The following is a 16343-nucleotide window of genomic DNA, read 5'->3' on the forward strand; positions in this document are numbered from 1 at the left end:
CTGCCTGTAACTGGTGGTTCAGTCACTAGGGTAGTAAATAGTTCCAAATTGGGAATTAGGATGCCCAGTTCTGACCTCAGTTCTGCCTTCCCTTGCTTGTGGCTACAGGAAGTAATTTGCTACTGGGCCTCAGTTTCTCCTTCTGCAAAATTATTAGGACTTTGAGTTGCAATGGTTAACACCACAGCTCAGCTGGTCTCCTCATAGTTCAATGTCATGATAGTTTAAGATCAAGAGCTCACCTGATCTTGTTTTTGTTCTTCACTGAAGGCCACCAGAATGACAGAGATAAACAGATTCAGCACCACAAACGTCAAAAACACAATGCAGGACCCAATGAGGAGGGAACCAAGCACAGGGCTATAGTCCAGCACCTGCCAGGAACAAAGCCAGTCATTCCTGGCATTCTGTGTCCTGGTGTCTCCCTCCTGGCTGTAACTCTCAGAAGGAAATTTAGTCCTTAGAGCTGGGTAGAGCTTAGAGCCAGGAAGGTCCCTCCGCTTGGGGCTGAGGATGGGAAGGACCAGAGGAGGAGCAGGCAGCACCCCTGCCCCCTGCTGCATCCTCACACACATATTCAACCAAGGCTGACCCTGCTGGAGACCTTCCAGCACAGTCCCCACCCCATCCCCAGTAGTCAATGAATGCCTGGAGTTTCAGGAGCAGGATCTCTAGGGAAGGGTCCTGGATCATGTGACTATGTGATAGCCTGGGAAAGGGGACACAAGGAGGGGAGGGTGGGAGTGCTTTTTCTCATTTTCAGGAAGGTTTGGTGCAGACTTTACTTAGCGTCCACATCCCCTTACCTCTTCATAGTTGAAGATCCCTAGCTGAAGGCTGATCAGTGTCTCTGCTGCATCAAAGAGGCTTTTGTAGGAATGGAGTTGCCATCCAAATATTAAGTTTGACTGTTAGAGAGAGTGCTCATGGATGAAAGAGAAGATGTGGGACTCCCTCCTTCTCCTACACCAATCCTGCTGTCAGCCATGGCCCACACCACTACCTTCTCTGCCTGGCCTAGCTCAGCTGTCCCTATGAGAGGTGGGTGTATAAATGCACTAATGCTTGAGATGGGATGTGTGTGTCCCTCTCTATAGGTCCATGCATGCAAGACCATGCACGTGCGTATATGTGAGAGTCTGCATGTGTAGTTGTGTAATCACTGGTACCTGCACTCATGCCTCTGTGTGTGCATTTGTGTGTTGCATATTCTGCAGGTGTGTTCACCAGTAACCTCCTCCAGGACCTTGGCTGTGCTCATAGTCTGTGGGTGATCCCAGCTCCACATCACCCAGCACCGGGAGCTCTCTGAGCCTCCTAGGGTTCAGGCACCCACTATCTCAGCCACTATGGCCTTTTTCCATATGGCTGCTCTAAGACTCAGTGAGGAAACTGGATGCTCTGAGACCCCAGCTCTGCCCCAGGGAGTTGCACTGGGCGGACAGTGGGCTGCTTCCATCTTGGACACTGCCTTTCCCCCACCACAACACATCCTCAAGAATTTCCTAGGACTGTGGTATCAGAGGAAGGCCTAGTTCCCCTCACCCCCATCCCGAGTTGTCATTTCTGGTCTCAGACAATACTGAGTATTGCAGAAATCATAGACTTGGGTGAGTGTGAGAGTCAGGGGTGTGTATTTGGATGCAAAGGCTCAGAAAAGGGTCTTTGCTTCTCATATTATTTCATGGTGAAAAAAAAAAGAGTTGAACATTCAATGCTTTTTTTTTTTGGATTTGTCGCAAATAGATATGATCATCAAAATGCTCTCAGGTGCTAAGGGGTTGGTTAGGGTATTGGTCCTACCAAGTTCATGACTTAGAGTCTAGAGAGCAAAAACCTATTCTACTGAAGCTCTCAGTCTTTGCCATTGAGGTGACCACACCACAGATCCCAGTTAAAAGATCTAAACTCAGAAGATCTACCATCTCCCTCAGGGTCCCAGGGTCTCCCTAATTGTCCTCTCCATGCTACCAAGTAGCTCAGCTTCGTAGAGACCAGTTCTGAGGTTTTCCCAAAAGAGTCACTCACCGCAATGGAATAGGCCAGGAACATGATAACGATGACGGTGGTAAAGCCTGAAATGTCACCCCAGGCCCGGCAAAGAGCCGACGTGATCATGCTCATTTTGGGATTCAACCTGAGCAGGTGCCAAAGCTTCACCGTGGACAGGAGTACCAGGAAGGCAATGATGTATCCGAGGGCAGCATCGGCTGATGCTGTCTCACTGAAGCTGATCCCTCTGTGGGACCAAAATAGGAGGCCATGAGCAGGGCAGCCAGAGGCATTAGATGTACTGCCATCTCGGGATGCAGGATTAGACGTATCATGATGTCAGAGCCATGATGGTGTTGATAACTGTGATGAGGAGGATGGTGGGGATGACAGCAGTGATGCAGCTGCTGATGGGTGGTGATGGTGATGACAGCGATGGTGACGACACTGGCAGTGAGGAGGAGGATGGTAGGGATGACAGCTGCTGATGGTGATGGTGATGACAGCAATGATGAAGAGAGTGATGGTGTTAGTGATGATGGTGATGATATCATGATGGCTCCTTGACAACTCCTTGTTGATGGATTCTCTTAACTAGCAGTTTTGTTTAATGGAGAACTCTGGAGGAATCTGGAGGAATCATCTCAGGGTGAGGAGGATGAAGGGAAGGGACTTTCTGCATTAGGGTCACCAGATGTTCTGCATCCTGCACATGTATCCACAGCTGGCCTTATATTTGAAGGAAAGAGGGGAGTCCTATCTATTCATTGTGCTAAGTAAGAATCTCAGTTGCTCTGTCTCATCTGAACATCAAGACCATATCTTCCTATCACCATTTTACAGGTAAGGATTGGGAGTTAGCACCAAGTCACACAGCTAGTGACTAAATGGTGACACACTTGTGAGTGCAAGAATGAATAGTCCAGGTGTGTCTGACATTAAAGCCCAGATTCTTTCCATATCACAGCTTGTCCTTCATCCTTCTCCTGCCCTTCCATTTTAAATCAGTTTTAATTGTAGTATATCATTAAAATGACATGGATATTTCCTATTGACATGAAGGACAAAAACAAGTTACAGAAAAATATGGAATCCCAAGCTAGTATAAGGATTTAGTACGGATATATAATTTTTACATAATATAACCAATATTAAATGTTTGTCCTTATATTTAACAATACCATTAGTATCACATAATTTATAAATGTGATTATGGGGCTGGGCTGCAGCTCAGTGGTCACTCACATGTACAAGGCCCTGAGATCAATCTCCAGGACCAACAGGAAGGGAAGGGAAGGAGAGGAGAAGGAGGGGACGGAAGAGCAGGGGAGGGGAAACACATTTGGACAGTCAGAATAGCTCTGATCAGTGGCCGGGCTGCAGGGTTGGGGTCTTCTCCCTGTACCCTACTAAGGGGTCAGAGCTGAGACTATGTAAACAAGGAAGCAAATAATTTAAAATTAATAACTTATTAAAATTCAGGATTTGAGTCATAGTATAGCTCAGTAGTAGAGTAGGTGCTTAGTATATATCAAGGCTCTGGGTTTGAGTCCCAGAAAAAGAAAAGAAAGGAAAGGAAAAATTTGAAGGACTGACTATAAAAACAGCAAAACTCCTGAAATTTGTTATATTTCTGAAATAAACACAAAACTTTGCTTGATTGATCCAAGTTAATTGATCAATCAAAGTTAATTGAGGTTTTCAATATTAATTTCAGCCTTAACTGGGCATGCTCAATGCTGGAGCCCTTGCTTAGCATGGGTGAGGTGTTGGGTTGAAGGATTCAATATCTACCACCACCACCAAAAAAAAAAAAAAAGAAACCTAATTCAAATTATGGTCAGGTTTCTGTTAAACTAGCAGATTTCACTTATGCTTTCTAACATTCAGTGTCAGAAAGTTACTGACACTGTCACAGTCACTCTGCTGTAGAATTGTTTTTGAGCCATGCAAATATGAAATCCATCTGGGTGGATGTCAAGAATGAAACATGCTGCTGGGCGCCAGTGGCTCATGCCTGTAATCCTAGCTGAGATCTGAGGATCACACTTCAAAGCCAGCCTGGGCAAGAAACTCCATGAGACTCTTATCTCCAATAAACCACCAGAAGGCAGAAGTGGTGCTGTGGCTCGAGTAGTAGAGCACTAGCCTTGAGCTGAAGAACTCAGGGACAGTGCCCAGGCCCAGAGTTCAAGCCCTGCTATCAACAACAACACAAAGATGAAACATGCTTGGATCCTGGTGAGGAAAGAGCGTGGCCAGTGAGGGCACAGTGACAATCCAGTGTCATCAGCGGTCCTGGGGGACCTACCACAAACAAGGGCATCATTCCTTCCTAGAACGAAGCCTTTGTTTTCTAGCCGTAGCTGATAGGCTTTCTGGGAAGATCCAGGGAGTCCACATTCAGGGCTGTGTGAGCCAGATGGTACCAGGTCCAGAGACTCAATGTAGCCATGGTAGTCGTGAGAAGGTGGCTATGGATCATGTGTGAGGAAAAGGCTGGGCTGGCATCGCACTAAAACCAGGCATGGGGGCACATGCCTGTGATATCAACGCTGAGCAGTCCAAGGCAGGAGAATCAGGGGAAGGATCTGTCCCCAAAATCCAAACCCAAACCAAACCAAACCTTATTTACAAAAACAGCAGGGGCTGGATTTGCTCCCTCATGCCCATTGTTCCTTGCTGACCCTTTGGAGAGCTAAAGCATCTCTAAGTTTTGTGAATGACTATTTCATATAAGCTCACCATCAGCTTTACTGAAAAGATGTCTGCTGACAACTTCTGACCTGTAAGAACGCTGTTGATAGGAGACATTTCTGTTGAGGGAGCCTTCAAAGAAGGTAGTTTTGTCACATGACTGGTTTGTCATGTGTCTGGTAGTTTTGACACATGGCAAACCAGCATAGGACACAAGGCTGGTTTGTTGAATGAATGATATAGCATTAGACTGGAGTTCAAATTCTGAGACCTCTATTTACTTTCTGTGTGATCTTATATCAGCAACTTGACCTCTCTGAAACTCATTACAAATGATTTTGTCATTTGTTTTTTTTTTTAAAGAGTGAGATAAGGGGGCTGGGGAAGTGGCTTAGTGGTACAGCACTTGCCTAGCGTGCATGAGGCCCTGAGCTCAATTCCTCAGCACCTCAAAAAAATAAAAAGTGGGGGATGATAATATTCTTAGAGGTCTCAGAAATATTAAAATAGGTGAGGCTGTGCTTTTATCAATGCTTTTATCACAATGGGTGACTTTCAACAATAAGTCTAATGTTAGATATATCTGTAAAAGGGCGATGGAAAAAATGCAATTACCCAAAGCAAGCCATTTGATCCTGGAGCCACATAATCTAGGGGGGTGAGGGTGAGGGTGTCCATGCACATGTGCATGCTGTTACTGGGGCTTGAACTCATGGTCTTGGCACTATCCTTTAGTTTTTTCACTCAAGGCTAGTGTCTAACACTTGAGCCACAATTCCACCTTTTTGGCTTTTTGTTGTTTTTGAGATAAGAATATCATGGACTTTCCTGTCCTGCCTCATTTTGAACCACAGACTTTAGATCTCTGCCTCCTGAGTAGCTAGGATTATAGGCATGACCACTGGTACCTAGCTAAAAGGTAGATTTAATTACATCTTTTCTGCCTTTCTGCTGTGTGGCCCTGGTGAAAATCACCTGGGTTTCTGAGTTTCTGTTTCTTTGCGAAGTGGAGTGATGATACCATCCACCTTCATCCATTCCTGTTTATCCTATGAGTATTAGACATGAGTTAATCCATCCTGCCTGGGACAGAGTGAACACCTGATGTGTGCCAGCAGAGACTGCTCACTGGGGCACTGTCTCTTCCAACATGTCTTCTCCAAAGCTGGGTGGAACCCAAACCAATGCTGTGTGCACATGTAAAGTGATATTATACTTTGTCGTAAAGAATCCTTTCCAGTCGTATGTGCTCCAGACCCCACACCTGATCTAAGGGGCACCTGCAGTTACTTCTGCTGAGGGCCCTGCGGTGAGCCGAGGGTTGGCAAGGTCCCCGAGGTATCCTTCCTACAGCTGGAGGGAAGGGGGGAAATAAGCAGGGGAGCTGAGAGGCGACCACTTACCCTGCCCTGTGCTCCCGGTAGTACTGCAGGTCACGCTCTGCCAGCACAGCCCTCTTTACAAACACCGCCAGAGCACTCCAGCTGGCCAGGATGATGGCCAGTTCTAGAAGGTTCCACTTGCTGCTGAAATAGCCCCACTTCAGCCTCTTCATGAGCTTGCCCTAGGAAAGGAGCCAAGGTTCTGTCAGAAGCAGTGGTCCTGACTGCCACTCCCAGTCAGGAAAGCAGGGACTGGGAAACAAGGCCTGGGGAGGCTCAGAGGTCCTGGCCCTGTTGGCAAATGCCTTGAGGCCTCTCCCAGCCTTGTACACAGCCTCACTTGCTCCCACCCCTAGCTCCAGCTGCAGGACTTATGAGAGTAAATACAATATCTAATAAGGGGAAAAAAACCCTTTTTCCCCATGCAAAGAAAGATTCTCCTTCAGTCCCTTGCTTTTCAGAGTCTTTAGAAAACCTGTCATTGTAAAATCTCTCCCTGCTTCTTGAAGATATATCTTTTTGAAACCTAAACAAGCCTCTTGATAGCTTTCTGCCTAGGAAAAGTCTTTCTCAAGGACCTGGAAACCATCTCTTCGATGTGTGGTTATAGAGGGAGGTAGTACCCCAGTTATTTCTAGGGTCCCTAAGTGGGCAGAAGCCAACTCCACAGACACCTGACTCAAGTTACCAAACTCGCAGTCACAAAGGTCAAGTCTGTCTTTCCTTTTAAGGCAGTTAGTAAATACTGGTGACCTGAGGACCAGGTGACTTTAGGATGGAGGAGGTGACAGATGGTGTGTCCAGTCCAGGCCCTCTCACCTAAGGACAAGTGTGGTGGGTGGCATCTGCCTGTCTGTATAAGCACATGAGTTTTCTTTCTGTCAGTGATCTCTGAGTGCATTACCCATGATGCACCTCATATGCTGGTCTAATGCTTATTCAGTACTAATGCTGCTTTCTGTAGAGAGGAAGGAATGTACAGATGTAGTTTCATTTTTGTTTTTGTTTTTTTTAAATTATTGTTTGTGTTGTTGTTGCTGTTGTTTGGTTGGTCGTGGGGCCTGAACTCTGGGCCTGGGTGCTGTCCCTCAGCTCTTCAGCTCAAGGATAGCACTCTATTACCTGAACCATAGCACCACTTCTGGCTTTTTCTGCTTATGTAGTGCTGAGGAATCGAACCCAGGGCCTCATGCATATAAGGCAAGCACTCTACCATGAAGCTACCTTCCCAGCCCTTGGTTGGTTATTTTTTGAGACAGAGTTTGTTAGATAGCCCAGGCTGGCCTCAAACTCACAATCTTCCTACCTCAGCCTCCAGAGGGCTAATGACAAGTGTGAGCTGTGACACTGGGCTGGCATCCTGCTTTATGAGGCTCATTTTCTGGCATAGGTGGCGAATATGAAGGTCAGGCATTATACTCTGGATTCAAATGTTGATGATGGGGGCTGGCGATATAGCTCAGTGACAGAGCTTGCCTAGCATGCATGATGCCCTGGGTTCTATACACAGCACAGCAAAATAGAAAATAAAAACATATAACTTGGGATAAATAACAACTCTGGGCTTTTGTGTTCTTAGGACAGTACTTCTCATACCGTAAGCCCCAAACACACCTTGACTTAAAAGAATTACTGGAGCAGAGGACAAGATAGGACAAGATACTGTATGCCTTTAGGCATCCATCCCATGTACACTTTTAGTGGGAGGTGGGGGGGGCATATGACCTGTTTCTGGCAACATCTTCAAATTCTCATCATCACCAGCTGTGCCTTCCTGGTACAGCACATCAGTGAAGGTGGTGAGGGATTTTTCCCGATTACCAGGGACCACAGATGACAGTAAAAGGTGCACAGAGCTCCCCAGCCTGAACTCAGAGACTCCCCTCCCCCTCTCGCCCGCTCTTAGAAGGTTCAGTAGCCACAGGACCTCCTTCCCAGGCTAGGCTGTAGACAGAAGCTGAGTTCAGCTGTCGGGACCTGAGGTTTCCAGGCAGATACCTAAAGCAAAGATGTTCCTTCCTCCCCCTTCAGGCCCCATTTCAAGGAGTGGGAGAGGGGAGGGTCAAGGATCAGGTTCCCCCCAACTCCATCTCTGCCCTGGGTGTCCCACATCTCCCTCACCTGCACCACCATGTAGTAGAAGAGGAAGATGAAGTAAAGCAGCTCTGCTGCCACCACGAAGGGGTGCCAGCCATCGGTGAAGGGGTACAGACGCAGGCTCTGCAGGGTTGCATGTGTGAAGAAAGTCCCTGGGAAGCAAAATGCTTTTAATTGAAGTTTGTTTTTTGTTTTTAGTAGTTGTGATTAGCATTTTAATGATGAATGGTAAGGAGAAAGAAATAGAATGAACATGAATTATGACAGCATCCCACAGAGAGTTAAAGTAAATATTGTTTGTGAGGCCTTGGTATCAGTATCGTGTGTGTGTGTGTGTGTGTGTGTGTGTGTGTGTGCTGGATTAGGGGACAAAATGTACTTCCAATGTGGATTTAGGCACTATGTCGAAAATATTCTTTCAGGTAACCTTCTATGAAGTCCTTGGCAGACCCTCACTGAGACTCCCCACCCCACCTCCAATACGGTGAGACGCACCAACTGCCATCAGACTCCACCCAGGTCCTTTTGGGATAATGAGGGAGACAAGACCACTCCAGTGCCTGGACTTTTGGGAGCTAGGGATGCACAGCATCAGGGAAAAATCAAGACCCAACCCCCCACAGGGCATTCCAGGGCATTTCATTTGCTCTGGAATCCTAGCCTCTTAGAGGTGGGGCCTAGCTGGTCAGGAGACTCAGGAGACTTGGCCGGGGATGGGAGTGGGGCGTGGAGGGTGGGGGGTGGGGGTGGCAGGGTTTCTAGGCAAGGCAGCTCACCCAGAGCACTGGTCTCCAGCATGAGTGTGACAATGCAGAACAGGTTAACATTGGCATTGTAGACAGTGAACTCCACAAACACAGCCCTGGTCAGGGTGTCCAGCCAGGTGTGGTCAAAGAGATACTGGAGTAGTCTGTGGGAAAGAAGGTTCTTTAGAGTGTCTCCATCATACATCCTCATCCCTGCTTTTCAGCCCCTGGACAAGACCAGCTTCCTATCCAAACCTTTTCCTTTCTCTCTCCCTCCCTCTGTCCTCTCTGCTCCTGGGACTCTGGTGCTATCTCTTCCAAGGGGATGGTCACAGTATGCTGGTGCATGGCATTAAATTTTGGCACATGTGGTCTTGTGGCCATTATAGTGGAACTTTTCAAAGTGGGAGATCCCCAGACCAGCATCTGAGAAGTTGTTGGAAATTGAGAGTCTCAGGCCCCATCCAAGACCTGCTGCATCAGAAACACGGGGCCCAGGGAGCCTGGGGATGTGTACTTGGACAAGTCTGAGAGTCATTGTATTAGAGGAAGTTTCTAAACGGGTGGGGGGGGGTTGAGGTGAGCCACAGCTGCAGCTCCCAAGGTAACTCTAGGCTGGCAGCTCTCCTGGATCAGCTTTGAGAACTGGCTTCTGGGTAGGGTAGAAAGAGCAGGAGCCCTGGTGGTGGCAGAGGGCCCTGGCTTCAAAGCCTGGCTGCCTCTTGGGTCAGCTACTGACTTCTCCATACCTTGTTAACACTAAAATGGGTGTTAACAACAGTGCCTCCAAATGTTGCAGGAGAACGAATGAACGAGTATGCATGTGTGTGCACGCGCGTGCATAGTAACAATTGCTGGAGGGGAATATTTCTTTCATTACATATTTCATTGCATATTTCTGGGACCCCAAAATATGACTTGAATGATTGTCTCCTCTCAGCCTCTCCCACAGTGATGTGAATTAACCTGGCCCAGGCCTACACAGAAGCTGCCTTTTCCAATCCAACATGAACTCTTAACAACTGGCTCCACTCAGTGGCAAGAGAATCGAGTCAGCTTTACCTTGACGCGTTTTTGCGATCGGTCCCCAGGGGGACCACATAGCCTCCTCCCCCGTACACTGTGAGTTTGCCCCACATGGGATAGCCCCGACGCTGACGCTGGCTCTGGTACTCCCAAGCCTGGCGGAAGTCACTGCTGGTATTAGGGGCAGAGGCCGTCCAGCCTTCCCCGTAGTCTGCCAGGTCTTCAACATCCAAGGAATAGGGGGCGTGGCATCCATCAAAGGAAGCCTGCAGCTGCTGGGCAAGCGGACAGGAGCTTTTCCGGACCCTCACTTGGCGAACGTGGGCACTGCCAACCAGTTTGGAGTTCCCATCAGTGACAAAGCCTAAAGATGAACACAAGGTGGGAAAGTCCAGCAACCGAAACACATTCCCTTCTCCTGGTGCAGATGCTGATAGGAACTAAAGGGTACCTAATAGAGCGGCAGCCAAGAGAAGCTCAGGGCCAGCCATTCATCCAAATGACCTCCTCCCCCTCCATCTGGCACCTACTCACTCCCTGCATAAGTTCTTCGAGGGAAAGAGATTGTACTCTACCACCCTGTCATCCACCTGTACCCTTTCCCCAACCCACACACATCTTAATGGTTACATGCCAGCAACACAGCTGCTTTCATGTTGTATGCACCAGTCCCTTTTCTCCATCACCACTGACTCCATCACCACTGCATCAACCCCTGCCATAACAGTTGTGTTCCCCCCAGCATCCTGATTCACCAACCCTTCTATGCCAGCTTCCACTGGAACCCTTCTCAGAACACAGATTCATGGGGCTCCCTCTCAGGATGCCTCTTGTCCTTAAGGATAAACCATGAACCACTGAGCTCCTTCATGTGCAGATTCCTATCTGTAGCTCCTACTCTGCTTCACACAGGCCTCCCTTCCACTCCTGAAGTAGCCATTCTCAGTGATTTGTAGTTCTAAGGACATGTTGTGGTGTACCAGGCTTGGCTTTTTTCATGATGTTTTTCCTAGTACACTTGATTTCACCTAAAGATATTCTCACACCTGTAATCCAAGCGCTTGGGAGGCTGAGGCAGGAGGATTGCCAGCTGAGGACCAGCTTGGGCTATATTACATAGTGAGACCCTGTCTCCAAATAAAAAGACATTCTCTGATCAGAATCACAGGCGAGTTGGTGGCCCAGGCCTCACAGGGCTCCTAAGTGACCTGCACCTGCTTCCAGACAGTAGCTCAATCTACGTGTCTGGGGACTGTACCTGGGTGATGACCATACAGGTTGTTCATGAGGGTAGTATTGGCCCATTCGAAGAACCCCTGGAAGCCCAGGACAGCGGAGAAGCCTTGTGTGAAGCTGTGCTCAAGGTGCCTGTTGAAGTGGTAAGCACTGGGATCCCTCTGCCCGTAGGCCACCAGCAGCAGCATCCACAGGAAGCCCAGGTATGCTTGAAAAGATGCACAGTTGCAGTCAGGTAGTCTGGGCAGAAAATTCTGTGGTGCAAGGCTCCAAACAGTGGAGGTCTTAGAGGCCAGACCAGTGCCCCCCCACCCCGCGGTCCCCCCTCCCCACCAAGACCAGCAGAACTGATCCTTGTGGAGACAGCAGAGGGGAGTGAAGCACACAGACCAGAAGGTATTCTCTCTGGGTTCAGATACTAGAAGGTATTCTCTCTGGGTTCAGATACTAGAAGGTATTCTCTCTGGGTTCAGATACTAGAAGGTATTCTCTCTGGGTTCAGATACTAGCTCTTCCTCCCTCCTTGACCTTGGCAAGGGATTCAGCCCCTCTGTAGCCTGCTGTACAATTTGGTCGAAAAGATCATACATGTTTCTTAAATAGAAAATTTAAATGGGGTATCTGCCTCATTGCATTGCTGAGGCTACAATACTGACAGTGGATATGGCTGCCCCCGTGTGCCACCTGACACTCTGGGGATGGGAGTGTAATGCGAGGGTCTGGGCCAGGGCCCAGGCATCTGCATTCTGAGAATCTCCCCCCATGCAGATATAGATGGACACTCGTGAGTAGGATCATTTTGGAGTGGACTACATGCTGTTCCTGAGGTCCTCTGCAGGGCTGAACCCATCATGGCTTCGTTCCCTCCCTGTGGGCCTCCTTCCTACCAATGTTTCTGGGATCACCTCTGGATCTGCCTGTACCCAGTCTGCTTCGGAGAGACCTGGGTGAAGACACTGAAGTCTGGCCTCTCCCAGCGCAGAGGCCTGGGAAGAGCCTCTCTGATGGCATGGTGATTGGGCTGAAATCAACCAAAGGAAAGGTGCAAGGAAGAGCGGGCACATACCAGGCAGATCAGATAGAACAGTCTGGTCAAAACCTGGGTTCAGAAGAGTGCAGGGGATCCTGGGGGCTGCAAAGGCCAGTGTGGATAGAACTCAGGGCTTGGGGTATCAAGAGGGGGGACTTGTGGCGGTGGAGCCACAGGAGGGAGCTCAGAAGATCCTAAGGGCCATGGAGTCCCACCAAAACATGTCGTGAAGTACAGTGAGTGGGAAATGGAGGCTTGCAGGTCACGAGGCACTTCTGAGGTTGCACACAGCATCTTCTGAGTCTGTGCTGAGAACCAGGGGAAGGCCACCTACCCACGACTTCTCTGATGAGGGCATAGGCCTTCTGTTCCTTGAGGCGAGTGGTTTTCATCCTCTCAACAGCAGCGGCAAGAGGTGGCTGGTAGTCCTTGCTGCTGTGTCTGCGCATTCGGGACCTGGCACAGGGGCCTGCAGAGACAAGGAGGCAGCAGTCCCCAGATGGGAGTCTGCAGCCACAGGGCTCTGCCTTCACCAATCATCTTTTGGACCCCAACAGCATTTGTCACCTCTGGCCTCCCTCTTGGCCTCATTTCCACTTGTGATCTAATATCTCGGGTGTCCAAAAGCAGAGAGACCTCTAGAAAATTATAAAACAGATCATGCCTCTCATCCCTCATTACCCCAGATCTCCTATGCCCTGCACGACCTGCTCCCCAGCCCTGCTCCCCCACAACCCAACACCCATGTTTCCAGCCATACTGTCAGTGGTTGCAATAAAAGTATCAGTTCTGTCCCACCTCAGGGTCCTCACACATACCCAGTGTGCAGTCTTTCCCTCCCCCTATCCTTCAGAGAGCAGCTTAGGTGCCACCTCAAAAGAGAGGCCTGCGATGTCTTGTTCTCTCCCAACCTTCTTGTTTGCATCTCAATTCACACTTAGCTGTTGCCTCCCTGGATGCCCATTTATTCCAGGGCCGGTGAGCCTTCATCTAGTCAGTGCCAGGTAACCTGAGGGGAGGGGAGGGCTGACTTCAGCTGGATCACAAGGTCCTGCCTAGGGTGACAAAGCTTCTCTAAATCTGAATTGTAGCCATGGTTACATAACCCTGTAAATTTACTAAAATCGAACTGCATCCAACAATGGATGATTTCTGTGCAAATTATGTTCCTGAGTTTTCTGGCACACAGCCTGAAGATTTGCCAAAGGAACATTTGAATTAATATTTAATTGCTTTGGAGGCTGCATCTCTTTGGAGAAAAATTAACCTTTGGTCTTGAAAGAAGATTTTAATGGACTTTTTGGATATGAAAAGCCAAAACTACCCTGGAGTGGAAGAACACAGCTCAGATCAAGGTACCCGCACTGTACAATGGGGGATGCACGTGGCTTGTTTGTGGGTTTCCCATTATTTCCTCTATAAGTCAAGAGTGATTACTATACAGTTGATTGTGTCTTGTTGGCTTGTGTTGGTGTACACTTTCATTGTCACCAGCTTTGCTCTGGGGGTCCTGGTAGAGAAGTAGGGAGGAAGGGTCAGTGACTTCTTAAAACAGGGGTCAAGCATGGCCATGTGCCCATAAAGCTTCATCTATAAACTCAGGTGTAGAGGCAAGAGTGGGATGTAGCTCAAGTTGTTGGACGAGGATGTGGTCCTCAGTACTGAAAAACACAAATCCAGAGTGTGGGAGGGTGTCAGATTTGGCCCTCTCTGTAGTTTGCCTACTTGTGGTCCTGAGGCTGTAGTATACAGCTGTTTTTTCAGCATCTGCAAGCTGCTTGTCTGTTGGTTTTCATTTTAAAGCCTGAGAACCTGCATCTTAGGAAGCAAGCTGCCTGCTTAGGATTGCGTTGAGGAGGGCAGCCAAGATAGGAAGCAGGGGCCCGGAAGTAGTTCTTCTGGCTGAAGGAAGGGTCAGAGGGAGTGAGTTGTCAGAGGGAAGGAATGAGGCTGCTCAGGAGACAAGGAGGAAGACACTATTGTCAGGCTGGCTTGGAGTGACTCACAAATCCTGCATGAAGGCTGGTGGAGAATGGGGACTGGGGAACACCTGTGCCCAGGATCCTGCAGAGATTGTAGGAAAGCCAGACCCCTGCCTCTTCCCACCAAGACCCTATTACCTGGGCCATGCAGATGTTCCTGCAGCAAGGATACATTGTCCACCTCGTCTTCTCTCTTCAAGACCAGTGCAAAGAAAGCAGCAAAGCCTAGTACCTGAAAATCACCAGTGTGAACCCCAAGACTGCAGTGGTAACTGTAAGGCTGGTCTGAGGGGAACAGGATTGGGGGCCCATCTGTGCACAGGATACAGGAGCTGGCCTCTAGAGCAGCAAGGTGAGAAAGTCCTCCATGGAGGCCAGTCTTAGGAGAGGTGGGGGCCACCCATCAGAGACTGGCAAGTCTTTGAACTCACCTGAGCTTTCCCACCTGCTGCTTGCCTGCCTAAAGGGTCTCATCTTGATGCATGGAGTTACTATACCATCCTGATCCCACCCCTGCTTCCCTATATTGAGGACATACATACCCCAAGGACTGCACCTTCCACCCGCTGTGTGAAAGCAGAGGGTGAACAAGGCTCAGCACACACCCTTTCTCAATAGTCTCCTAACCTAACCTCTACCCCATAAAGGGTAACTTTTTATGGGGTAACCCCATAAAACCTGGCGGGTGCTCACAGATTTTTGAGTCTTACTGTCACGGCTGTTCAGGGTAGAATGGTAGACGTGGGTGAGGTAGGTGTGGCGTGGGGGATTTGTCAAGGTGTCCCCTCCTTTCTGCAGCTCTCCCCACATCCCAGCACAGCCTTTCTTCCTCCTAGGGGCTCCCGGGTCCTTCTCCCAGGGGACTCTGCACTCCCACCACCCACCTGCAGGTGTGAGCTTAGTGCTTCTCCATGCAATGTACTTGGGGATGTTTCCCATGTCAGAAATAGAAGTCTAACTCCTACCCGATGCACACATTTAATGTCTGGGTGGTTTGTGTTTTTTTCTTTCCTGAAGGGATTGTTCCTTTAAATCAGAAGGTTCTCCAGACTGAGGAAATAGAGTATGACACATACTTACATACACGTATGGACTAGGGCTAGATGCTTGTGATTGGAACTTCTTTTTTGTGGGAGGGGCCATGTGTGAGTTAGGCGACCACCCTAACTACTAAGTATTGCAGGCTTGTGATCTTAACTTCCTAACCTCAAGTTTTCTCATGTGTAAAAATTCCCACAATCCCCAGGGTGATTTTGAGTATGAAATCCTTGCCTCTCTGTACATTAACCTCCAGGTCCTTCTCAGAGGTGGTGCTTCATATATTGTTTGTTGAGTGCATCAAGGAAGGATCCCTAAGCCTGAGGACAGGACTATTCATAGACAGGTGAAGGTGGTTGGTTTGGGGCAAGAGTCCTGACCTTCAGTGGCTGTGTGATGAACACACTCTCCACAAAGGAGACAGCCATGGAGATGAGCCACCTGAGAGAGCTGGCGTGCCCGTAGTGCAGGCCGTACAGCATGGTGAAGAAGGCCGCCACACCACTTGTGGCTGCCACCAGGAGCCAGCCCACCAGGACACACCACCAGGGCAGACCTCGAAGGGGCCTGCTGGCCCGAGGAATTCTACAAAGGAAGGTTGACAGTCAGGGTGGCACCAGCAGACTCAAGTTCAAATCCCATTCTGTTCTCATCATTTGCATGACCTTTGCCAAGATGGTTGACCAGTTAGCCCTTCATTTCCCCCTCTGTAATCTGCACCTCCTTTGGAGGGCCATTCTGTAGTTGGCCAAATAAGAGCAGTGGCATTTACTCACCTTGTTGCACTCATTCTTTCTGTCCTCACCTCTTTCCTTTTTAGGGGGTACAGATGGAATATTTAAAAGTAAATTCGAGATTATACAAAATCATCCCTGGGCTGAGAAGGTGGCTCAGTGGTAGAGCGCTTGCCTTGCATGCATGAGGCCCTGGGTTCAATTCCTCAGCACCACATAAGCAGAAAAAAAAAAGCCGGAAGTGGTGCTATGGCTCAAGTGGTAGAGCGCTAGCCTTGAGCTGAAGAGCTGAGGGACAGCGCCCAGGCCCAGAGTTCAGGCCCATGACCGGACCCAAAAAAACACACACACACACACACACACACACACAAAATCATCCCTAA

General features: G+C 48.8%; 1 protein-coding gene across 1 annotated transcript in view; it reads right to left on the bottom strand.

The window, feature by feature from the left end:
• The window catches only part of Pkd1l2 (polycystic kidney disease 1-like 2), a 69748-nt gene that overhangs the window by 419 nt on the left and 52986 nt on the right, over positions 1-16343 (bottom strand). Inside the window, exons 32-42 of the mRNA XM_013012700.1 lie at positions 15607-15811; positions 14327-14420; positions 12541-12675; positions 11199-11384; positions 9977-10304; positions 8945-9078; positions 8193-8320; positions 6093-6253; positions 2029-2239; positions 807-908; positions 243-374 (exon numbers count right to left, since the gene is read on the bottom strand). Coding sequence (XP_012868154.1) covers positions 243-374; positions 807-908; positions 2029-2239; positions 6093-6253; positions 8193-8320; positions 8945-9078; positions 9977-10304; positions 11199-11384; positions 12541-12675; positions 14327-14420; positions 15607-15811 — 1816 coding nt within the window. The remainder of the gene's footprint in view (positions 1-242; positions 375-806; positions 909-2028; positions 2240-6092; positions 6254-8192; positions 8321-8944; positions 9079-9976; positions 10305-11198; positions 11385-12540; positions 12676-14326; positions 14421-15606; positions 15812-16343) is intronic.

This window comes from Dipodomys ordii, unplaced genomic scaffold (assembly GCF_000151885.1).
Source record: "Dipodomys ordii isolate 6190 unplaced genomic scaffold, Dord_2.0 Scaffold18, whole genome shotgun sequence".
NCBI classification, from domain to species: domain Eukaryota; kingdom Metazoa; phylum Chordata; class Mammalia; order Rodentia; family Heteromyidae; genus Dipodomys; species Dipodomys ordii.